The sequence below is a fragment of the Aristolochia californica genome, unplaced genomic scaffold (assembly GCF_029961685.1).
Source record: "Aristolochia californica isolate CCGP_79_NKW_82.1479 unplaced genomic scaffold, dmAriCali1.0.hap1 SCAF_2, whole genome shotgun sequence".
In the NCBI taxonomy this organism is placed as follows: domain Eukaryota; kingdom Viridiplantae; phylum Streptophyta; class Magnoliopsida; order Piperales; family Aristolochiaceae; genus Aristolochia; species Aristolochia californica.
Genome location: NW_027181881.1, coordinates 48053330 through 48079403, shown reverse-complemented (window position 1 = coordinate 48079403; position 26074 = coordinate 48053330). Strand labels below are relative to the sequence as shown.

At 37.2% G+C, this 26074-nt stretch overlaps 4 protein-coding genes across 4 annotated transcripts; 3 read left to right on the top strand and 1 right to left on the bottom strand.

The window, feature by feature from the left end:
• The first annotated feature begins 367 nt into the window (after positions 1–367).
• Positions 368–1223, top strand: LOC137954820 (major strawberry allergen Fra a 1.08-like). The gene is made up of 2 exons (XM_068801724.1): positions 368–587; positions 731–1223. Exons 1-2 carry the CDS (start codon positions 407–409, stop codon positions 1030–1032), a joined length of 483 nt encoding a protein of 160 aa, XP_068657825.1. The 5' UTR covers positions 368–406; the 3' UTR covers positions 1033–1223.
• Positions 1224–1317: 94 nt separating this feature from the next.
• Positions 1318–7307, bottom strand: LOC137956409 (rRNA-processing protein EFG1-like). Its single transcript, XM_068803894.1, has 8 exons — positions 6954–7307; positions 5437–5566; positions 5190–5317; positions 4258–4396; positions 3847–3961; positions 3240–3303; positions 2769–3137; positions 1318–1762 (listed from the first exon to the last, which is right to left on the bottom strand). The coding sequence occupies exons 1-8, from the start codon at positions 7095–7097 to the stop codon at positions 1757–1759; spliced, it is 1095 nt and encodes a 364-aa protein (XP_068659995.1). The 5' UTR covers positions 7098–7307; the 3' UTR covers positions 1318–1756.
• Positions 7308–12620: 5313 nt separating this feature from the next.
• Positions 12621–21317, top strand: LOC137956999 (auxin response factor 17-like). The gene is made up of 3 exons (XM_068804692.1): positions 12621–13640; positions 19658–20425; positions 20853–21317. Exons 1-2 carry the CDS (start codon positions 12621–12623, stop codon positions 20372–20374), a joined length of 1737 nt encoding a protein of 578 aa, XP_068660793.1. The 3' UTR covers positions 20375–20425; positions 20853–21317.
• Positions 21318–21982: 665 nt separating this feature from the next.
• LOC137957327 (uncharacterized) lies at positions 21983–24522 on the top strand. Its single transcript, XM_068805081.1, is given in 3 exon segments — positions 21983–22302; positions 22590–23082; positions 24167–24522. Coding segments are annotated over 2 exon segments (570 nt in total). The 5' UTR covers positions 21983–22302; positions 22590–22698; the 3' UTR covers positions 24353–24522.
• Positions 24523–26074: the final 1552 nt, after the last annotated feature.

The window sequence follows — 26074 nt, the reverse complement described above, 5'->3', positions numbered from 1 at the left end:
AGCCCTTCATATTAGAAAAGCAGTGCAGATTGGTCTGCTTTTCTGGATAACTCCACGAACTCAACCATTTCAGTCAACAGTGAACGTAAGATTAGTCATGAAGAAGCATTAATGTCTTCTTTCTTATAGACTTACATGTCTGAATGCAGGGAAAACGAGGTCTTACAAGGCTTCATTTCAAGCCATCTGTATTGACCAAATATGCGATTTACTAACATTCAAATCAAATCTTTGATTTCCAAAGTTCTTATCCGGATTCCTGTAAGAAGTGAATAAAAGTAGCTGGTCAGTGGCTATAAATTCCAACTCCAAACCGCATCCTTCCCTCACAAACCCATTTAATCTTCTTCCCCTTTCTTGCCTCTTTTCTCATTCTCTCTGCAGTTTATTCAATCAGATTGTCAACATGGTTGCAGGTACCTACACCCACGCATCAGTTTCTCCTGTCCCAGTCTCAAGGCTGTGGAAGGCTTCTGCTGATACCGACAAAATCGTCCCCAAGATCTTGCCTGAGATTATAGCAAGTATTGTCGTCCTTGAAGGAGACGGTGGTGTAGGCACTGTCAAACAGATCAACTTCACAAAAGGTTAGTCCATTACAACGCAATCTCGTAATCACTGTTAAGCTCCAACTCAGTAGCACTTCACTATATTTCCCTATTAGACGTTATATAGTTGTATGGTAACATCACCACGTATCATTAAATGATTTCGAATTGCAAACATGCAGCAATGAAAGAGTGTAGCTACGTTAAAGAGCGAGTCGATGCGGTGGATCCAGAGAAGCGAGTTTACAAGTCCACTGTGCTTGAAGGGGGTTTGATCGGACTGAAGTTCAAATCCTATGCTTTTGAGGCTAAAATGGAGGCCACTAGTGAGGGCGGAGCGAAGACGACACTGACGTTGGAATACGACACCATAGGTGAGACCCCGTTGAGCCAAGAAGAGCTTGAAAAGATAGTTGGAGGCATGATGAGCATTCCAAAAGCTATAGAGACCCATCTCCTCGCAAACCCAGATGCTTATGTGTAGGCACCGAGACTTGGGAAATCCCTGTGTGTGTTTGCTGAGAATAAGGTTTGCAGAGATGAGATATCTCTCTTCGATTAGACTTGTTTGATGTTAGAGAAATGGTCTAGTCTTAGACTAAAGGGGCGGCCGTTTGTTTTTTCTGGTTTGGTTTCTGGGTTTTGTTTTTCTATTTCCTTGGCCATGTACCTTTTCTATCTGTTATGCACATGGTTTATTACAGAATCAAGAGTTGCTGCTCAATAATCACTACTGACCAAGTGTGAGAAACCATCTATAAGTAAAACAGTATGCGCCATAGCTCCGTTCTTGAGTCAATTTCAGAAAGGAATGAATCAAGTACAGGGGAGGGTCAATTCCAGCCATGGGATTTGCAAGAAATCAAGAAATAAATCATATAGAGTTGCTGACCAATAATCACTACTGACCAAGTGTGAGAGACCATCTATAAGTAAAACAGTATCTGATATATCATCACCATAGCTCCGTTCTTGAGTAAATTTGATAACGGTATGAATCAAAGCACAGGGAGGATCTATTCCAGCCATGTGATTTGTAAGAAATCAAGAAATAAATCATATAAGGAAATGAATCATGCTATCAAACCCTGGTTGTAACTTAATATAACAACACAATTTTGCTGTTCTCTTGCTCGTACCAAACAGAAGCGTAGGGCATAGAAGATGGCAGCTATCCTTAGTTTGCAGTAAACCACCACTTCTCCCTTCTAAGCCTGCCAACAAAAACAAGTAGAATAGTGTAATCGACCACCGCCAATTAAAATCAATAGGGGAGATCATATTCTGGAACATGTACCACTGATAAAATTACACATTATTTCTAGAATTCTGCAAAAAAAAAAAAAAGTTGGGGAAAAATAATGAGTACATGAGATGGATTCACCATTATTCCTTAGAAGACGATACAGTATTTCACTTTTAAAGGTAAATATGTATGAATGAAACCACATCTCAGGATGATGATTCACTTTTCTTAATAATTACTAATGCAAATTGTAAGAAAAGCAAAAAGAGAAAACTGATAAACTGGAATACGGAGATGATAGTCGATAACTGACACTTCAGGTTGGGTTGACCTGGTTTTGACACAACCCTAACCCAAACAGAGCAACAAAAGTTTCTTACTGATCCAATTAGGTCAGCATGTCACAGTTGTCTTTTACCTGAATGGCATAGTAACATTGAGATATCTGCTTGCTTCTTTTTTCAGCCCTAACCCAGCCTTTTTTGGGGATGGCTTGTCATTTTTATTGATTTGCACATATATTCCTGTCATATAGTGAACATTCTGGATTAAACTGTTTTTTCACAAGCAACCGTATGTTCATTAATGCCATCGCCATTTTCCAAGGCAACATGATTCTGCAAACTTCAACTAATGGCAACATGGTTCTGTCAACACAAGAAGACGCATAGTCATCTACAGCCATCGGAGTCCAAAAACTGCTAACAGACCACAGTCAATGTCTCAACTCCTGAATTTCCATATCATATAACTGCTAGACAAACTAATTTGTACCTGAATCACTGGCTAACCTTTTTTTTGATAAGTAACCTAGAGAAGGGTTTGCACGAAATTTTCCTCCTTTTTTCTTGTTTAATTCTCTTCATCTTGATTGCATGACCTAACCCATGCCAAATTCAACCAATGTGTACAAGGCACCATTGAAACATTCACAGATGAAAAATATTTTTTCATGGTTGTTGTCAAAATAGTACCTGCTTCTTCTTCTTTGGTCGCCTCTTCCGCCGAGGCTTGTGAGCATCTGAATTGGAACTCAGATTGCTGCTATGACCAGTCCATGCATTTGATGACCTGTTATTAGAAGGCCCACTTCTGCTGTGTGATGTGTTGCTGGATGTACTGAATTCAACATTTTCTTTACTAGATGAACATGCAAATCTTGATTGGGCACGACCACCTCTAGGAAAGGAGTTCATGCTGTGTGATGTGTTGCTGGATGTACTGAATTCAACATTTTCTTTACTAGATGAACATGCAAATCTTGATTGGGCACGACCACCTCTAGGAAAGGAGTTCATCATTGGACGAGGAGGAGGCATCAGAGTACGAGCAGAAATCTGTCTCTGTAGAACATACACAGACTATGTAACTATATCCGCAAAATGAAAAAGAATACCTTATGCATTCTTCCAACATCTATCAAGCAAGAAAAACCAGACACTAACTTGATTCTTCTCATCACTTGACATTCCAGATGCTGCTTTGCCTGAAGTGCTTGAAGCCTGCTCTCTGCAAAAGAAACAATATCTCTGCATGACAAATCATCACAATTGGTCATTTGGAACTTGTAGATTTCATCAGCTGCAGATTCAAAAGCGAATACAGACTTCATGGAACAGAAATTCACAGCGATCCTTGCCGGCTTAGCTGTTAATTAAGGGACCAGACAAGAAAACCAACTGTGATTGCAGCTGCTTTCTTAAATGCAAAAAATAGCATAGAAGATTAAAACAGTTCAATCTTTACAAACATGTATGACAGGCAGAATGGCCCTATAGAAACAGCACCTTATTTTTTAATGACAATAAAATGCAACTTTCTGAAGTGAATTAAATCTAAACGAGAAAACTGTGAAAGTAACATACTTTTCCTGCTCCGGGAGCCTTCTTAAGGGAATCCTCTTTCTCATTGTTATAAAAAAGAAAAAAAGAAAAAAGAAAGAGTAACTTCTTTTTAGATCAACTGAATTCCAACAACTTGAAAATAAAACATCCAGACAGTCAAAACGAATCCACATAATCTCAATAATGTGCCTTTTAGTAAGGGATGAACCTTGTGCTTTTGTCTGTCCATTCATCATCTGCATCTGCTTCATCACTTGAGCTTCCACTCAAGAAGAAATCATCCTCAATCATATCTGACAGTCCATCATCCTCACTTCCAGTCTCTGTTGTCAAAACAGAAACAAAAAAATTATCAAGAAGAAAGATGAAGATAATCTTCAAGGGTACGGATGAGGGAAATCATCATAGAAACATAAAAGAAAGAAAACTTAATAACCAAACCAGATGTGCAAGTCTCATGTTTACTTACATGTAAAGAAATACACTTTAAATTGGACACTTAAAAAAGAATGTTTATGGCAGAAGCAACTGTTCTTTACATTAATTACAGTGATTTTTCTCATTGTAAAAAATACTGAGAAATTTGATTGAAGAGCCTAGAAGTTAAGGAAAAAATAACCTTCTAGATCTTTTCCATTAGCTGCTGCAGCAACCAAATTTGCTTTGATCTGTTTGCGCAATCTGTTTCTTCTCTCAACCAATTCTGCATCATCACCTCCAATGAACAAGGAAACATATTTCTCTGTCTTGGGGAAAAACTGCAGTACAATGGTGGAAAAAAATAAAAGGAGATCAAAATATCCTGTTTGAGAGAAATCCTTAAACATGACATATTCTAGTACTAAAATCAGAAGGTAACTAAACATTGCCGATCACATCAATGAATCCCAGAATTTTATGTCTTGCAAATGAAAAGTAGTAGTAGGGCTGTTCACTTTATCAGTGTATCAAAACTTGTTTTTGTTTAAACTCATACAAGTTTCTATTTCAAAATAAAAAAAAAAAGGAGAAGAAGAAGAAGATATGTTTCTGTTGATATCTGGAGAGCTAAAAATAGTATAAGCCGTATTCTTTTCTTTTTAACTCATAGCATAATGTAATCCTTTATATTTTGTCAAGAGGAGAACGAAGGAGAGTAGGGGGTCAACTTTTACCAATTAGTTTCCTCTTCAAGCTTCAGAAAGAGGAAGACCCAAAAATTCCATCTGAATCTTCTTCTCCTCTAATCATAAAGCTTGCTGCTCCAATTTGCAGTAAGCTATTTAAAATCAAATGCTATTAGTTTGATTTTTCCCTTAAAGCAAATATTAAGCATTTCTTATATGAGACACTAACTTTTCTTTACGTCTCATATATCTTTCCTTTTAAGCTAGAAATCCAATTCCTGATCAAATTGACTTTCAAACATTTAAGTTACTTTGGACAACAGAATCTACATTAAGACTTAGACATCAAATTCAGGAGCACAAATCAAAGTATCCTATAAGCTAGTGTCGATCAGAGATGATTTTTCCTGAGGGGGCATTAACGGTTATTCAACATCCAGCTTACCCTGACATACTCAAGATCTTCCTTTAACTTCAAGAGCTGACGAGCAATTTCCTCTTCAGATATTTGATCTGATGATGTGCGCTGCATTTTTTCCAAACGCCTTATTCTTCTCTCTATCTTTCTCCTCTCTATGACAGAGGGGGAAACAAAAAAAAAGTACATTAAGATATATGCCCAATTGGCAATAATTGTTTTTAATCAAAACAAGCAAAGGAATATAATTGAATAGTTAAAAGCAAAAGCAGACCAAAAAACTTTATCTTTCTGTCTCTTAGGAAATTTTTCCGTTCGATTGCCAACTTCTGTTGTAATTCCTGCTGCTTCTTAAGTTCTTCAAGTTTCTTCTGCTGAGTTTCCCTGACTTCAAGAGGTAGGTTCTTCAAACATAGAAAAAGAATGCAAACATGTTCAGCTTTTCTTTTTATAAAGTAATTCGAAATTTCAAATGATGCACAATTTCTCATAAAATAAATTTTGAAGCACCAAAGCACGACTGACTGATTAGATTAGCAATTGAAGTCGCAGAAAGTCAGATAATGCAGCACTAATGATAGTAGCACTTGATAACCAAGTATATCTACAGAGAAGAAATTTGTATTTGGCATTGCAGAAAACAGGAAGTTAGGCTTTGTACAAGTGTACGCAGTTATTGGCTTCACAGATATTATGTCTGCATTAAAGCTGTTCTACTAACAAGAGATTGCAATTAGGTGCATCAATAAGTTCACTGGTTGTTCCTAACAATTAGCTGCAAATGCATTAAATGCTGGGCCAGTCATACACCATTCTTTTGTAAAGCTATCTTGCAGTAAAAGCAGTTACACATGTCATACTGAGAAAAATAAAAAAGTCAAAGCCAAAATTTGGAATGTACAAAATGCAAACTAAAAGATATACCGATGATACCTAAGGCAAACAACAAAATATTTCGCATATATACAATGCAAACTATAAGATATATTGATGTTGGCAAGAGCAAACACAAATTCCAATTCATTAGCCCCTAAATACTAAAGTATGCATTCCTAACATTGATTTCTTTCAACATGCATAGGTAATGGAACTTTTGCAATTCTTGCCAATGCATCAAATGAGGTTTAAATAGGAGAGTTGTATACAGTTTTTATTTGTTACAATTGTTATACAGACGCCCCAGACACTTTGAGACTTGAACAAGACCTCACGTCACCATAAGGTCATTTAGTCAAAAGCACGATCTACTAGAATAGTTGATATAATCTCAAAATCAGATTTCTTGACAGCGTGAAGAAAACATAAATTATACTAAGGTTCACAACTGAGGTTAGTATCCTCCTTAAAGTTAGAAAAGTATTAATACCAAACAGAAGAAGTACAAAGAGATGGATTTTATTTCAGAAAATATCTTTTGTAATTAACCAGAGAAGAAATTATAACATTCATACTTAGATTTTTTTCTTTATTTTTATTGCTTTCTGTATCATAAGAAGGCAGTGTCCTCATTGAAATTAAACTAGATGAACAGTTATGCATTGGTAACATCGTTTAATTTCTAATATGAGCAGAAAACTTCGGTTACTTCAGCTGAACCATAGCTCTTTCCGTATGTATATTTTTACCAATGTTGTCATGTCATACACTATCCACGATAATCAACACCACCACTTCATATTCAGCAAACAAAAAATCCCCTCCCAGTGGATAATCAAACCAATCAAAATTCATATTCAACACAAAATAAACAAGAAAAACCCATAAACATAAGCCTCCATCCATTCCGCATACCCTTCGAAGCATCCGCTCCAGTGAACGAATCTGGTTTTTTATGGAAACAGGCTTCTGCTTCTTTTCGACACCTAATCCCTTGGACCGGCGGCTCACGGGCCTCCGCTCGGCCACGCGGCGCTTGCCGTAACCGCCATGCGCCATCTATCCCCAAGCACCCGATCAGCAAAGTGCAGCTCCTGTATAGGTCCGGGCACAAGTAACTATTTTAGGGTTTTCCTCCACACACCGGAAGTCGGAGAAGGAAGAGCTACTTGAGCTGGAAGAAGCAAAGGCCTCTGGAGTGAGGAGAGTAACGTTTGAGGAACCGATTGTCCGACTCCGAAACGAACACCATGTACGAGATTACGAGTAATGTGCTTTCTGAACCGCAGAGGAAAACGCAGAATTAAGGGTTGTTCATCCAGCCGTAAATAAGGCGGACCCTACAAGGAAATATCTGTCGTTTGTAAATATCGAAGAAGATAGTGAGAGTTGTCGTTTTTTTATAAGAAAAGAGAAGAAAAATCACGTTAATAAGTTAATGTGTGTCAAAGAGCAAACATAGAAGAATTTTATATGATTATCTTAATAAGAAGTCTCACAGAGCCAGAATTAATATAGTGGAGTCTTACAAAAATCTTACAGGAGAAGGTTTCACAGAAGAGTATATGTTAAAGGCGTATTAGTTATGTTAATCTTTTATTTATGTTCAATTATTTAATTATTTTATAACTTATCTTTTAGTGTAATTTTGGGTATAACTAGGATAAAGGTAGTTTTAATTATAATTGGATTCTATTTCTTTTTTTATTATAAATAGAAGATAATGTACTCAAATTACATCAAGTTAGTGAAATTTTTCTCTTTTTCAAAAATTCAATTGCAAGTAAGGAAAATATTAAATGGTTTTTAATATCATTTTAATTAATTATAAAATAAATAGATCATAAAAAAGAGAAGTTATGTAATTTTTATTTTTATTTAATATCTTGTTATAACAGAATTACAAGTTTTTATTTGAAATTATGATATCTAATAAATTATATTTAAAAATGCAACATCTAAGAAGACTCTTTTAAAATTTACCCATTTTCTATAACTCATAACATCATAAATGGGGCTCCTTCTTGTGTATTTTTAGACTAGTCTTATGTTGGTCCAACTAAACTAGCAAAACCTAACTTGCATACAGAGGGATCAGTGAATTTAAGAACTCTAAACTACTATTGCCTCATCTTTTTATTTGAAAAAATAAAAAAATGAGAGAAAAAAGTCAAAAACTTCCCTACTCATTATCCAATCACTATTCTTAATAATAATAATAATAATTTTTATAAAAATAATAATAATTTTTATTGTCTACTTATATTAAGCTTCACTAAAAGACAACATTTGTCTTCAAGAAGTAAATTTATTTAAAAAATAACACATTGATGACTGTGTTTCGAAATTAAGCACCAACTATGAAGGAAGGCCATGCTTGAAAAATTAGTGGCCAAAACAAAACACATAATCTTTAACTAAGACCCTTTAATGCTTATATTTCCTTGTAATACCACTTAAGTGTGGCATTTTCAATTCTAGCCAAATTCCAAATTTGAAGCTAACAACTCTACATGACCGCTTATATCTAATCTTATATTTGCTTGTAGCTAAGCTACTCTTGGCCCCCCTTCATTTTCCCATGTTGTCTACAAGAAACAAGTAAAGAGAAAAGCATAAGCACAACCTATGTAATAACTCGAAATAGAAAACAACACCAAATAAGTTAATAAAAAGTGAAAAAAAATTGCTAGTAAAGTGACAACCTATATCAAGTGAACTAAGATAGTGTATCGATATACTATGTTACAAGTATGTTATGGTTAATAAGTGTTTGATACTATAATAGAACCCAGTCTACCAAGTTTTATGGTATGAATTCACTACAATATATACTTTTGTGACAGTAGAATCAATTTGAACTTTGCTACGACTTTGTTACTGAAAAACTACTATGTTACTTACAACTAAAGTAGTAAGTTACAAAGTGATAGTGTACTATGTTATAAATTAACCTAGTCCAAAGTAATAACTAGGTTACATGTTAATATACTATGTTATGGGTTATTCTAGACCAATGTTACCCTTGTTAAGTCTATTGGGTTTCAACAAACAATACTCGTGGACACGAATTCGGATTTAAAAGGCTAACACTTTCTAATACTTACTTTCTAAAAATCAAAATGTAATATTCACTTTTTATCTCCAATTAGAATTCAACTAAATGACTAGTACTATCAAGCCCACATGAAATCTTCACAAAACAAATGCAACCTACAGATAGCAAATAATACATTCTTGTAAACTATTTTTCAATACTCCACTAAAACATTCATAGACATTTATGACCTTCACCATAAGATATACTAATATGTTATTACATACTACCATAAGTTAAACTGTCATAAGGGACAATTTTATCAAGTTTCATGGTACTATGTTATTACTAATTGATAACATCAAAACATAGTAAACAATTTCCATTACATTATGATATTACTTGAGTCAACCTTAGCAGCCAAATTGGTAAATGCTAAGTTGCAACCACATTAAATTATCGAATTTATGAAGCTGCTAATGAGCAAGTTTAACTAATTGCCCATTTTGAAGGCCTAGAGAACCACCGAGAATTTGAGACCACTAGATATGCTAAACATTGTATGATATAATGAGTAGAATATCATTATTGAAAACTCATAGTTGTTTCTTAAAATTACTAGTACATAGCTAATAGTTTAGTATAGGTTATGTAATTTTAATTATTACGTTACGTTATTTCAATAATCAAGACTTGCAATAAGCTTCTATGGATTATTACAAGTGAAGCTCAACTTTGCACAATTACAGTAGCATTTTGTAACTATGATAATAAATATGATAATTACACATGTGATTAGGCTAACATTAATTATGAACATTTTGTAAAGTACACATCGAGTCTTAGTTATCTTATTAAATAAAGGAATGCATTAATAAATCTTTTGACTATTGATTGTTTTGTTCTGGACAATTATTTGTTGTAATTATAAAATAGATTAAATAGTTAATCAAAGTATCATTAAGTGTGACATGATATATTGAAGGCCATAGAGACATATAAGTGGTCAACAACAAATTTGAGAAAATCGAATGAAAAGAGAGTTGGGTAAGACTTTTCTTCATAAGAGGACATCATAAAAAGTCAAATTAGCATCGACAAGCATTTCAAAGGAATGGTGAAAACAGTTAGGAGAGTTAAATAGTTTATTCACATTGTTATATGATGAAAATCTTTGACAAAAAAATAGTATATATTTTAATGTTTTTGAATAGTTTTCAATGAAGGTAACAATTGAAATTAGAGGTTTTCAACTCACACATGCAATATCTAATAATCAAATTATCCCAGTAAGAGAAACAAAAACACTAAACCATAAACCCTATACTTAGTGTAAAGGGTTTGAAACTCGAAATGACAACCTTGGTATTCAAAATAGAAAAGAAAACATGACAAAAAATAAAGTTAAAAATGAATCATATGTACCTCTTCTACGAGATCTTCTTCTCAATGAAAAGGAATGAGGAGAGGATGATGCTTTATTTGGTGTAGGTTGTGGTGATTCCTTCTTTAAAATCTCGAAAAAGACAAGATTAAGAGGTGATGATTCAAAGAATAACAAGCTAAGGAGAGTGAAGAATGATGACTTAAAGAAAAAAGGAGAGGGGAAATTAGGGGATTTGTAGAGAACTAGAGTAGAACAGAACAGTGGCTCAAAGTTAGGTTCGATAGACTGAAAATGATGAGTGAAAGAGCAGGGAGGGTATTGAATATGATTTGCTACCAATCAAGCAAGGAGTACGATGATTGAATATGAACCTATCCATGCTCCCTATCAAATTGGTTCAAGTAATGATTCACCTCTCTAAAATGATTGAGAAGAACCATACACTAGCAAATATAATTCTATCTCTTTCACTTTCTCCAATTGATTATATAGAATTAGTTTTATGTTGTTTGTGTTCTTCTAAGATGTCTATATATAGGCTGTTTTAACATTTCCACTCGTAATTAAGATTCAAATAAAATAATATCACAACATTTTTCTAAGAACCCAGATCATATCAAAACAGGCAATTTGTTCAAACCATCCAAAGAGTCAAAAAAGGGCTGCCAACGCCCGATATTACTGCTGCTTTTGAAGGTCCAGACGGCCATGCATGTTCGGATAAGATCAAGACCGTTTCATAACCCTGTCGTTTTGAATTCAATTGCTCTGACCCAAAAACAATTCTATGAAGCAGCTCGTAAGGCTATAACGTCGCCAATGAAATCAGCTTCTAAGACTATTACCGACCATCCCCACCACCCTGGTTCGCTTATTCCACGTCTCTCCTCCGACGACAAGAGAAAGCAGCAGCATCTTTTTCTGGCTTCTCTGATGCGCGAATTGTCGAAAGCAGTACTGTTTCTCACAAAAACCGACAACAGTTGAACAACCCCGAAACCGCAATCTGCTCGAATGTCATATTCGCATCGCCACCGTCCCCCTAACGCCGAAAAGTCTCTGCAGTAAAATTTGAATCTTCCGCAAAAACAAACGACGACGACGAAAGCCTGGTCGTGGGTCTAAGGTTCTTCGTTCCCCATGGAATAAAACAGATTCCTTACGGCCGTTAAACAAGTCCGTGCCGGAGAAAATTGGTTTGTTTGGCTGGGCAGAGCAGAAGCCGGGAAAATAATAGGGGATTCTGTTGGGTACGTAAGAGAGGACTCGCGTTGTTGTCGAAGTCCAGAGCGACATGGCGTAGCTGTTTCCTGTCTCGAATTTAATATTTCCTAAAATATTTGTCTCCAACTAAAAATTGTAGGGATTAAAATATTCAAAAATACCATTTAAATATATTAAAATAAATTAATATTTAATAATTAATTAATTAATTTAATATATATTATTGGACAGATGGACAAATTTACCCTCGACCAATATAGACATGACGTCGGGAGGGGTTATGTCCTATTGACTGTTTGATGTCTTTGAAACGATCCGCCGAATCGGACGGCCACGGACTCCCTCGAATAAAATGTTACAGAGGGGAGGCAGCAGTCAAATAAAATAAAAATCTGGGCGCAGGCGCGGCGGCTTCGCGATGCCGAAAAGCGAAAACATGACAGCGGATCGCGTACCACCTGTCGTACTGCATGTCAAAGTCAAAACAGTTTCGGGGAGCCAATCTGACAGAGCGCGAGAGAGAATCCGAAGTTGTTAGGAGACTCTATACTTGTCCAAATTATGCAACAGACGGAGCCCCCTAATCGAAATCGAAATCGAAATTTTGCCTGAAATTTGAATACCCCCAAATATCCGGATGCTATCTGATTTGATTCGGCCACAGTACCGACATCGATATGCTTGTACAACGACAGCGGGGTAAATCCGTGATTTGGTGGAAGTTCGTGACAGGTTTTGCTGCCCTCTCGACCTCCTTTTTATTTCGTGCCCCGTCTCCGACCCCGAGACGGCACTGTCTGCCGGCAGCACACTCGAGCTCTCGCGGTCTAGGGGTCTTTTCGTTTTGTTTTGTTTTGTTTTCGTTGGTAGAGAGGAGGGACTAGGGAGAAGGGAGGGACCGGGGTGGGTGTCTGCGAGCTGAGACCTAATCGTAATGGCGAACGAGCTACGGAGTGTCGATCCGCATATCTGGAAGGCGTGCGCTGGGAGTTCTGTGCAAATCCCCACGGTGGGGTCTAGGGTTTATTACTTTCCGCAGGGTCACGGGGAGCAGTCCGTGTCGCCGCCCGAATTCCGGCCGCATCATCCGGCTTACGTGCTCTCTAGGATACTGTCTGTGAGGTTTTTGGCGAATCCGGAGACGGATGAAGTGTTTGCAAAGCTGCGGTTGGAGCCGCTTCCGCTGGCGCCGCCGGGTCTCGCTTGCCCGGCTTCCCCTGGGGAAGCTGATCTTGGAGAGGATCCAACTATTGTTCCGTTTTCGAAGACTCTAACTCCGAGCGATGCCAACAACGGCGGAGGATTCTCGGTCCCAAGGTTCTGTGCGGATTCGATTTTTCCGCCTTTGGATTACCAAGCGGAGCCGCCGGTTCAGAATATCTCCGTTAGGGACGTGCATGGCGTGCTCTGGGAGTTTCGTCATATTTACCGGGGTACCCCTCGTCGGCACTTGCTGACCACCGGGTGGAGCAAGTTTGTTAACCAGAAGAAGCTCGTGGCTGGCGATTCGGTGGTCTTTATGAAGAACAAGAGCAGGGAGCTTTTTGTTGGCGTCCGCCGAACCGTGCGGTCCGCCGGCGTAGCGGATTCCGGTGGACGGTGGAATAGCTCCATCTTGACGGCGTCCAAGTTGGAGGATGGTGATGGTGAAGGGTTTTCAAGAAGCCACAGGGGTAGAGTTTCGGCTGTTTCTGTCTTGGACGCCACTGAGCTGGCAGGTTCCGGAAGGGTCTTTGATGTGGTCTATTATCCCAGAGCAGGATCGCCGGATTTTGTCGTGCCGGCCCATGCAGTAGAGGACGCTATGAAGGTGTATTGGAGTGTAGGGATGAGAGTAAAAATGACTGTTGAAACGGAGGACTCGTCGAGGATGACATGGTTTCAGGGATCCATTCAGGCTGTTGGGGTTCACGATGGAGGGCTCTGTCGGTCGTCACCGTGGCGCATGCTCCAGGTGAGTGTAGTAAACCTTTTTCCATTTTCCATTTTCCTTCTCATTTTTCCCCCTTGGCTATATTAGTAAGACAGCGGTCCATAGATGTGCTGATATTTAAAACAGTTTGATGTTACATTGGGTAGATCAGAAATTTCCGTTGTCTTGGATCGTTTATTATTTTTATGTCAACGTCGCGGTTGAATTAATGACGTTTTAGTCTCAGACGTTGTGATTGTTGTTTTTTGTTGTTTTTAAGCCATAATCTGGAGTAGGCTAACTACGAGCATTTTAATTTTGATTATTATGTCTATGCGCAAGAATGTATGATCACGGCCTGCACGACTTAATGTGAATGATGTAGCTCTTTTTCCTTATTTTGTACTCCAAAATTTTAAAAATTCTTATTTAATTGTTCCTGTGCACCAATTTCAGGCTGATGACGTATGTGGAAAAGCTTCTTCTTGTCTTTAATGGTAGAATTTTAAGGGTTTTTGTTAAGATCTAGGGCTGTGTTCCAGAGTAGTTTGTTAAGAATTCATGTGAATGATGTAGCTCTACTTACGTTACTTTATTTTTTAGCCAATTATTCTTACAAGACATCATCTTGCATTGCTTTATTCTCTAGTCAATTCACTTGTCTTCTATGCTGTATTTATGCATGTGGAGTGTTTCGTTCGGAGAGCCATTATCCATCTAGATTGTATGTTGATCATGGTTGAAGCTATTACCTTTTTTTTTTTTTTGTTTTTGTTTGTGGAAGTGAAGTTCAGGTGTGCTACTAGCCTACTACTAGACAACCTATAGTTAGGAGTGGCATCGAGTTGAGCCGAGCTCAAACCCGCATATGTTTGAGTTGGGTTTGATCTAAATATTTTGAACTCGAGCCTAAAATTGGAATCAAGCTTGAGCCCAAGAATTTTGATCGAATTCGAGCTCGATCCGGGTTTTAACTCCACCCTACATTTAAAATTTTGCATAAAATACATGTCAAATAAACTTTACCCTCCTTGAAAGTATATTGTTTTAAGTACCAAGCTACTAGAGTAATAGCCAAGATCATCAGGAAACCTGGCACAACGATGGTGAAAATCCAAAAAGAAAGGGCTGTAGAAGAATGAGCTTTCAAAGGCCCTTGTTCCCAAACTTAAAACCCTACTGAGATGGAAAATCCAAAGACTTAAACCTCCAGTCTTTAAGACCTGTTAACTACAACACTTGCCCTAACCAAGAATTAGAAGAGCAAGTCTCAAACCCAATTTACTTCAATGGCTGGCCAACTTTGGAGCCGCCATCGGGGTGCTCCAAAGAAGAATTCACAGATTACACACCAAACTAGTCTTATTTTCATGTTCACCACAAGTGATCCATGTCCTTGAATCTCATGTTCTGAAATGCAACATACAGGATCTCCCCATAAAGAGGAATAATCAGAGAGCATCACAAAAGGCATACAATTACAGTAGTATTACAGCAGGAAAAGAAAGTCCAGTGTATGACAGAGTTTAAGGACATTTGGTATAAAAGAAACACAGAATGGACAGTGTGAAATGCCATAGGCTCAGCAGGGGGGATGACAATTGTGTGGGATAAGGATCTGGTGGAATTCATTCAAGACAGCATAGGGGAATACCCAATTGCAGTCCACCTCATCCAAAAGATGATAGATTTCGATGGGCAGCAATTCCAGTTTATGGGGCTTCCCTCTACATGCAGCAGAAGGGGTGGCATCTTTAGAACTTGGATTTATAATCACAAGGAAACTATAATCGAACAGTGTTGCAAATAGATTTATGAGTATAGTCTACAATTAAAGTTTCTCATGGAGATGTGTGAGACATCTTGTATTTTTAGGGAGGTGAGATGTTGTAAAGTTATATATATAATTTTACTTGTCTCTCATTAAACCAAAGTTTACAAGTTTTTTCTGTTGCTATTGAAGATAAAAGAGTAAAGTGAGAAGAAGATTGAATGACTTCTTTATGGCATGGTCGATTATGGAAGTAATTGACATTTGGTAGAAACATGAAATGACGAACAACAAGGAACATTAGTAAAGCCAATGTCCAATTGTCCCAATGGTAATGTGAATAAAAAAATGTTCACTGGATATTATAGCCAAAACTTGAGGGTAGACATTGCCATTACATGCAACAGAGCCTCTGGAATGAGCTTAGAAGCAAATTGATTTAGTGATTTCAACATAATTAGGTCCTGCAATGAGAGCTCAAATGCATCAATATAATCCTTTTCAGTATTCATAAAAAAACAATAAGCATGTTGACATGCCAGTTGCAGGAGCCTCCTTTACATGGACTAATCAAAGGTAAAACCCACCTTAACAAAAATTAATAGATTCTTGACCCTCAATCTTGGCTATATCACTTTCCTCTAGGAGCTAGAAAAATATTGTCAAGACCAACTTCAGACCATTCACCCATCCTCTTTGAAAGAAAATTCAATTAGGATCAAAGAGGTGAATTGGAAAGCAAAATAGTTGCATATTATTCTCAGAAGAGTTGTATATTTCACATTTTTGTAAAGCAAAACAGTAAAGAAGAAAAGAAACAGGAAAGGGAAAACCAAAACCGAACAATTACTCTCAAAATCGAATCCTAAATTCATAAGTAGAAGAAGATAAACAAAAACCGAATCTTTCACAAAACGATACATTCATAAGTAGAACAAAATAAGCAGAAAATAAGAAAATCGAACCTTGACGAGGAATTTCCCTTTTTTCGTCGGCAACAACAAATGTTGGCTAAAACTGGTTGATTGAAGAGTCTGTTGAAACAATAGGACTTTGTTGGCAAATCTCAACGTTTGGCGGTGAAGAAGGTAATGGCATTGTTGAAATAGGGCATCCCTCCAGGTAGAGTCCGAGAGTTTTTTGACTCTCTTGATTTGTTAGAGAAGACGAGATAAGTGGAGTTGTGGAGAGTGGACGGGAGAGTAGGAGAGACTGAGAGACGAGAGCTGCGATTTTTCCGTCCGTCTCTACAACTCATTATCATCCCAATTTTCCTTAAGTTGAAGAGTGAAGACCCTGAAGGTCTGAAATCGTTTACTGAACCAGCTCGCGAGCTTGCGAATCGAGCCGGGGCCGAGCCGAACTCGAACCGTTTGTGTACCAGCTATGTTCGAGGCCACCCTTACCTATAGTATTATTAAGGAAGCTAAAATTGGTTTTGTTCATTATCATTATTATTGGAGTCTAGTTCTAACCAAGTGGGCGGAGCAGTAATGGTAGTCATTTTTTGGATGTCCTTTGTGTATTATTTTGGTTGCTGTGAGGGGGTTTGATGTTTAGTTAGAAGTCTGAAATCTAAAAACCTAAACTTTGGTTGGATTTTACAGTGCAGGAGTTGGTGGAAAACATTACACCTTAACTCTAAAAATTCCAGACAGAATCTGTCCAGAAAACCTTTAAATAGTTTTTAAAAAGTCAAATTTCTGGTGGTCTGACGTGAAAATCCATGCTACAGACTTCTGTGTGGCCGGGTTCTTTTTTTTCTCCATGTCTAATATCCTAGGAAGATGGTTCCGATCCATCTTGGAACAAGAAGAGGGGGAGGATGGAGGGTCTAACATCTCAACGAATAGAAAATTTGGGACGTATCCACTTGCCTCCCCTCCTCTCTGTAAAATCCAAGGCATCCACCCTTACCTTGCCCTTGCTTCCCCCTTTTACTTTGTCACACAAATGGGGCAAGGAACATCTGCCCTTCCTTGGAGCCCCCTTTCACCCTCTTTGTTACCATGCAAATGTGGGGGGTTCCCCCCTCCCATTCTGTTATTTGACATAACAAAATATTTGGGGGAGGGGTGTGACTCTGCCTCCACCCTCTTTCCTATCTAACAAAGATAATAGGGGGAAGCTCCTCCACCTTCCAGTCTGTGATATGGGGAGATTCCTCCCCCAACTTGTGTGTTTTTGTTATATGATTTTTTTTTTCTTTCTAAAACTTTTCACTAAGTTGCAATCTAATCTCTCCAAGTTTAAATGAAGAAGACAAAAAATTGAAATAATTGTTTTCGATATTTTCTTTCTGAGTTCTCTTTTAAATGTATTTTAAATTTAAATAAACTAAAATTTATTTTATAATTTAAATAACCATGTTTAAAACATAAAGATATAAATATTTGATTAATATTTTAAGTATAATTTATTTATACTTAAGTTAAAACTTTGCAAATCCATATGTGGAAATCCAACTGTTTACAATTCTCATTTAAGAAATCATTTGATTTTTAGTTTATTTCACTAACTACCTGGCTTTTAAAACCCATGGAATGTTTACAATTCTCACAAATCCAAGGATTTATAAATCCAGCCTGACTTGTGAAGTGCAATCTCAGTAACTATCCTTTCAAATTCCAATTTCTTCCTTAATTAACAAGTATTTGTTAATATAAGAAACATCATGTTCTGTAGTCAATTTTGGTTAGGTATTTCACAAATAAAGTGAATTACCTAGGGAAAAATTTTCTCTAGAGACTACAATTTTTTAGTTTTTTAAAATTCTTTTGCTCTAGTGTGGTGCTTATAGAAAACCTAATGGGGGCTCAAAAACCAGAGGCTGTGATTGGCAATGACATATGCTAACATTTTTTATTTATTTTGAAATGGCATTATGCTACCTCACATCACTTAAACTTCTTGAAATCAAGTTAAGTCACTCTATATTAATTTCTAATCGACTTTCCTTCATTTTAACTTGAACCGAAGGCAGTGGATTTCTATGTAAAGTGAATTCTAGCCCACTTTCCTTGTGAACTAACTTGTGTTTTAAATCTTTCCCTACATGCTAGTGGAGCCTTAGTAAATGTTTGAGGAAATTGCAAGCTTTGTTGCTCTTATGTTGGATATGTAATTATATAGCTTTAGAGCCTTAGTAAATGTTTGAGGAAATTGCAAGCTTTGTTGCTCTTATGTTGAATATGTAAGTATATAGCTTTAGCTTTCTAAGAGTTGGGTTTTTTAAAGCATATAGGCATCATTTAAAAAAAAAGCATATAGGCATCAGAGGCAACATAAGATTGATAAAGTTGCATTCATTGGTTGCTAGCCTGAAAATTGAATATTGCAAGCATAATTCTTACCTCCGCCGGTAGGAAAAAAAGAATAAAATGAAATGACATGTCTTGTTTAAGTATGATTGGTTACATTCTCATGTAAGTTGACAGTTGATCTTGAAAATAAAAAAGTATACATGGGAGAAATGAATCTTGTAACCAGGGAGGTAACAAAATGGGGATCAAGTCTAGTAGTATCCTATGGCCCCCAATAGGAAGGACACAAGGAAGAGAGAGTAGGCCAGTTTTTGTCACTCATTGTCTATTTTGCATTTTTGAACTTCCTTCAGATAATAAGGCTGCATTAAGCAACTTGGTCAGGAGACGTTGTGGCATGCTCACTAGAGAGATGGGGGCATCCTACAATGTGTGGGGAAATTCTTTTAATTATCAAAACGTACCTGTTCACTTCTTAAATTTTTTTTTTTGATGAATGATAACATAAAATTCTTGCATCTTTTGTTTATGCATAAATGAAGAAGGGATTTTAGAAGCTTCAAAGCAATTTAATTTTTGTAACTTAGATGTTCTCTTAGTAAATCAGAAGTAATTTCAATTTGGCTGATTCAAAAATGTTGGCCATGCCTATGCATGAACATTTAGTTGTGAAATTCTTGCTTATCGGGTAAAACTATACAATGTTGTTGTTATATTTCTGAGTTTGATTATATTTCTTCAAATTGCATGCTGTACTGCTGTAGTGGGGATTTGGCGAAGTGGCATCTGTTTATTATGATCTGTTTGAATCTACTTTTTCTTATTCTAGCTTTATGGGATATCTTTGGCTGTTATACTAGACTAGATATATTTTTTGCATCTATATTGCTTGATAATAAGTAGGTACCCTATTTCTAATGGAACTGGTGGCCTCTTCTATTTCTTGATATATAAATTTTCCCTGAAAATATTCCTTATTTTCTGTTATGTATTTCATTATTTTATTGGTTTTGTATGTCATTCAGGTCAACTGGCATGAGCCTGAAGTTCTACATAATGTTAAAAGTGTTAGCCCTTGGCAAGTTGAATTAGTCACTACTGCTCCTCACATTCAGAACCCATTTTCTTCCCCAAAGAAACTTTGTCTTCCACCAGGCCCTGAGTTATTCACTCATAGTGGTGGGTCCATGTTCTTTCCCGCTGCAGGCTTAACTAGTTCTGTGATGAGCCACTTGAGCCCATCAGTACTCAGTTACAATACTTTTCCTGCTGGCATGCAGGGAGCCAGGCATGATACAACATTTGTACCAAACTTGACCAACTTTGTATCAAATGAAAGTGGGTTGCTTTTCTCCGATAATCTTCCCAGTTATGAATCATCACCAAAACTCAGCAGTGTGTGCACGGAGTTGAATATTGGAGGCTCATCACAGTCGGAGAACTCATCCCCTCTAAGCCAAGGAAGTGTCAACTTTGCCAACACAGAAACTATGGGTAGTAAGAGCCGCAATTCAAGCACTGAATCTAGTGGAGGATCTTTCCAATTGTTTGGCAAGATCATCTGGACCAGTGGAAATGCTGGAAGCAACGATGATGGTGCCGGTGGTAAAAGGTGTAAAGAGGCTGAAAATTTGGGAGGACGACTTGATCCTTCTATTTCATCTTACCCATACAGGCAGCTGTATAACCAGCTTGATGTTTCTTGTCAAAGGGTATCAGCTTTAGAAACGTGTACCTTATGACGGAAAAGCTAGTGGACTTTGGGCAAGACAGCCATATAGGACTTTGGACAGGTATGTTTGCCAGATGATTATTATTATTATTATTTTATACTTTAAATTTGGACAGGAACGGTTTTCGTTCTCACCACTTTCATCTTTTGAAGTCTTTTCTTATTTAACTCAAATGAAGGAAAAGGTGTTCCTGGGTAATTCTATGATCAGTGAACCAACTTAATTTTTAGCACTCACTTTGTCTCAATTCATGTCTCAAAATCAAGGAGGGTTAATTTTGTCAGGTATTAATGATGTTAGCAAATAGTGGTTTAAAGTCAGTTTCACCTTCTTTCCTAAGGTGGCTGACTTAGATGGAGCTGAAAGATCCAATCGTTGATAGAAAATCTGTTACTAATTAAATTCACAATAACTTGCTTTGTGCCTTTTGAATTCTTTTGTGTTTGACAGACAGTGATGGCATGTTTCTTATTTCCTGTGCTTGCAGGTACTTGGGGGTGGGTATGACAGGAAAGAAGGCGAGTCATCTGACTCTTCTGGTAGCAATAACTTGACCTCGTCCTTGAAGGTGCACTTTCCTTGTTAATTATTTGGTTAACTTTTTGTGAGGGAATGAGAAACCAGCCCAAGATCGTCTTTGTGAATCTAGGTTTTCCTTTCTGCACATTGATGAGGTAGTTCGGTTAACTGTAGATTTAGTTTATTGTTGTCTGTGTTTGGTGATTATATGAATAGTAGTTCCGTAGGCCCATCACAACATTTGCCAATTATCAGAATGCATGTTCTGCTCGTACATATATTGTTTTTCCTTGTCAGGTTTATTCTTTCTTTAGGTCTTTAAAACAAAGAAAGAAGATTGTTTGATGATTTTTACCTTCTGAGTCGTATTACATTGTGAGAGCTCTCGGTCCTTCTATGTTGATTTTATAACTTGTCCGATGCTCGAACCTACAGCAGATTGTCATTTTTGTTCATTTGTAATAAAAAGGTCTAAATCATGGATGAACCATGTACTCTGACGCTCGAAAATTGTGAAGGTTTTTTACCAGTAGGGTCTTTGTGTAAGCTTGGCAATAAGCCTTGATCTGACTGGCTCAATCTGGTTTTTGGCGGATCTGAACATGTTTCATATTTGTCTGCAAAAGGGTGTGAATTCGAATCCGACCCATTGAAAATTTAATCGGACAGGGCTTAGACATGGGCGTCCTGACCCGACCCCGTTCGTAATGGGACTACTTATGAGGAGACATTAGATTTTGCATAAAACGGATTTCAGTAGAAATGCCACAAGAGATTTGGACGTATTTCTGTTGTCTTGATATTGAAAGGTTTTTCTTCATACTTCAGAAACAAGTTTTAGAAGACTATGAATTCAATCTCCCATAAAGAGGAGGTTTGACATAAAAAAAAAAAAAGTTGAAAAAGAAGCTTGAGCCCGGTAGTGGAATTATTAAACGATAAAATAGAATGGATATATCAGTAGATTCATATGTTAAATCCTTATAATTTTCTTCATAAAAATGGTGACCTAATCAGCCAATTCGTGTCTAGAAAACAAAAAACAAACCTGGCCACTCCGGTGGACATTGTTGCTCAGAGCAACTGGTGCAGAATATCTACACTAAGCATCAGCAAGATTTTGTTCCAAAAGAATGTTGTAATCAACGGTCAGATAACTCTCGCATATCAGGAGCCCCGACTTTTCTGCTAACACTGCACTCGGCCTCGGCAATTTCTGGACGGGTTTACGCCTCCCCTTGGCTGTGTACTTCGCCCCTCGCTTCCACTCGACCGTCGCTCCAAACCCCGGCACTGTCCACTCTTACCGTCGTTAAACTCCGATCACTTGAATCTTGTCTTGCATATCAAGCCATCACCCCCCACTTGCCAGGCGGTCGTTCAGGCCTCGTATCAAGATTACGGACTCGGAATCCTTGGTGCGGTTTTCCTACTCTTTCATATTGTTACATTTTCATATGTTTGTCATGTTCTCGCTTTTCCATTTTTGTTTGTAATTAATTGATTTATTTGCATATATCTCTAAATGCTTATTCGACATCCGGAGCCATGGATATTAGATTTTCGTGGAGGTTACAGGGAAGCTTGGTGTACCCTCTACGTTGACTAATAATTTAGCCAATTTTTTTATCTTTTGGTTCTTCGTGAGATGATTATTTTTGGTAAGTTTGATTTTAGTTATTTGTGTTGTTTCTGACATTTGCAGGCTGCAGCATTAGTTAAGAGAGAGAGAGAGAGAGAGAGAGAGGTTGTAATTTCTATGGTCTAAAGATGTTTGGCTGGTGAGTGAGTGCAGAACATCCAATATTATCCTTATGATGAATATTAACGAAAAGGCAATTACTGATATAGAAGGAATTCTTCGTGCAATGGAAGCTGAGAAGAATGAACTACTCCAGAAAGTTACAACATTATCTACAGATATAACATCTGGGAAGAATAAGTTTCTTCAGCTAAAAGCAGATTTTGAGAGTTACAGTAAACATTCAGAGAATGATCGTCTAACATTGACATCTGATGTTCAAGGAGAAGTAATTGAGAGCCTCCTTGCTTTGGTGGACAGTTTTGGTAGAGGCCGAGTACAACTTAAGTCAGAAACTGAAAATGAAAAGAAGATTGATACAAGCAATTTGTGGAGGTTATGAGAAGTTTGCTGAGTTGCTGTGGTAGAGACTGTTGGTAAGCCATTTGATCCTTCAGTAAGTAAAAAAATTTGTATTTTCTGTTCTGAGAGGTTTTTTATTAGATATTTCAGGTGTTCTTCTTGCTCGTCTGTTCCTAAATAATGCTTGGTGCCTGCATTGTGGAATCAATAACAAATATCAGAAAATTCAACCAGTTGGCATTCCATGATATTGAAAATATAGGTTGAATTAAAAAGTATGACTAGTGCTTCAAAAACCATCATATTCATTGATGTCCAATTTCCTGTTGTTTGTAAAGTCCATCTTTGACGAACCTCATAGCTGTCTCTGTATGTCTATCTTGTTTATCATAGAGTGGTCAGTGTCATCTTTCCTTCCATAGCTTCATGCTCATGAGAAGGCTCCTTCTAATTACCCCTGCTCAATTAATCCGTGCATGTGATGACCGGATTAATAGAATAAGCTGTCAATGAAGCAAAAAGACTCTTGGCTGATGGCAGACAGGTGTTGCCACATCAAGATGCCAAAGTGGTCAATAGTGTTTAACTTGATCAAGTATCTACTTTTCATGTGCTAGTCATGCCAAGGGACTTATTACTGGGCACCTGACTTTCTAAAACTTCTGTTTAAGTTAGTTTGAGTCCCTAACTGCAGTTTCATTAATTATTTCATTTATCTTGGTCTAATTTTCCCCCAAGTGTTGGAGCACACACTAAAACTCATACCCCCTGTTGAGAATTGCATCCAGGACCTCACATTAGAGACCCTTCCCTGTAGCCTTTCATATTAGAACATTTTCGGTTTATAGTTTTGCTAACCAACTGCCATGAAATTTCTGAGATGATCATTTTAACATTGACATTGTTTTAAGTCCTGGATTTTATTCATGCCTTTTCCTCAAAAAAATAAAAAAAAAATAAAAAGAAGTCCTGGATTTCAACTTTTGTTTTTGTGCATTTTCTTTAATCTGTGTAATATAGCATTGCTTGCATATTATCTTTCTTGTCATTTGGTTACGGTACAACAACGTCTTGTATATGATAGAGTTGAAGATTCCTATTTTCCGTCTGGTTTGGTCCTGCAAAGGCTAACCGAGTACGAAATTTTCATTTCTTTGAATTCTTACTTGTTTATGTAGTTTCATGAAGCCGTTGTGGAAGAGTCTCAATTTTTCAAGGAAGGTGTCGTAGTTGAAGAAGTTTATCGTGGTTTTGTACTTGGAGAAAGACTTTTAAGACCGGCCAAGGTCAAGGTCTCCACAGGTCCTGGTTCTGGAAAAGCCCCAAGCGCCACAGGTAAAACGATTCAGCAGCCAGGCCAATGATTCAAAAGATGATTTTTGGGGTTCAAACAATTATGCATAACCTGTAACTTTTGTAACTCTATTCTTTTCTTCATGATAAAAAAACTGGTCCTCGCTTTCATATTTTCACAAGCTTCTTTGGGCTGTAGAACTTGTAATTGTTGTTCTCTGCCTAAATTTGTGGCAAGCGAAAGAAGTGTAAGATGTAATTTTTGCTGTGCTTCTCCTCGATATCTTGCCACTTCTATTTTTAGGTATTATTTTTGTTTTCAAAGACTCCTAGAAAAAAAAAAGTTAAAAGCCTAAAAAGGTCCTGATCCTGCTTGAAGTTTGGGGAGAGAGCAGACAAAGACATTCTTCCCCACTTTCTTGGTAGAGGCTTCCATGATGTTGGTAAGAGCTTGTCTGTTTTTAAGGTCTAACCAATATTCTTATTGAAACTTAGGCTTGAACAAGGATGACATTATTCTCCCTCTGTCACCTCTTATGCCAAAGTACAGAGGAGGGATGTTGAATTTCTGGAAAAAAAATTCATTAATTTGATGTAATTTGAGTACAACGAACCTCTATTTATAATAAAAAATAGAATTTAATTACAATTAAATTATTTCTGTCTTAATTATATTTAAAGTTTAAAATTAAAAGATAAATTTTAGAACAATTAAACAACTGAGCATAAATAAAAAATTAACATAACTACAACACTTTTAATTGAGACTCTTTTGTAAAACTTCCTCCTGTTAGATTCCATTATAATAATTTTGGTACTATGAGGTTTCTTGTTGTAAGAATCATGTAAAACTTTTTCATATCTATTATTTAACGAGGAAGGAAATGTTTTGTTTTCTCTTCCTTGTCCTCCCCCTGAGGAGGCAAATTCCCCGTTTACCTTATACTGCAGCACCCATCTTGGAATGCCTTCTCCCTCCTGTATCTCACCCTATGTTCCATCTTAATTCTTAACTAATTCATCACTCTTCACTGCTGCCCCTGCCTCGCTAGCTGGGGGTGACAATTATGCCGTCTACATAAGAAGCTGACTCTGATGTTAGAAACGATCCTTGACACTTCTGTGGTAGCAGGATCTCTCGAGTCTCTTGATTGTTAGAAAGATACCTACAAAGATATACAAACAAGCAAGTCCAGACAGCTTAGTGCCCTCGTGACCTAACTTTCATTTCAGTGATAAGAGAATCGGCAACTTGTCTTTGTTCTTAACCGGGCAATTATCAGGGTACTTTCAAGCCTAAGTAGTGATGGGACGTTTGAGAAGCATAGCAAATAATTGAGCAGTAGATGAACAGAACGTTAGAGAAGATTCAGTTCCAGTGGAGATAATGCATGGGAGAAAGCTTCATGCATTTGGCCTTGCTTGTCTTGAAGCAGAAACGAGAGAGAGAGAGAGAGAGAGAGAGAGAGAGAGAGAGAGAGAGAGAGAGAGAGAGAGAAAAAGCGAAGAAGGGAAGAAGCCTTTTTATCAAGAAAAAAGACTACTTTTTCTTTGGCCCTGCTTTTCTCTTGTTAGATAAAGCAGAGGAGAGGACATGGGAATCTCATCCAGATGGCCACAGAAGCTTTGTATCTAAGCAACTCTGTATTCTGATAATGCCATTAACTGAAAACTGAGTACGCTATTATTTGAAAAGCTTTCCAAAGTGCTGAGTTCACAAGTAGGCTATGGTTCAGAACTATCTGTTATCTGTACTTGTTGCTGCTGCTCACTTCTTTTTCTTGTCGTTTAGG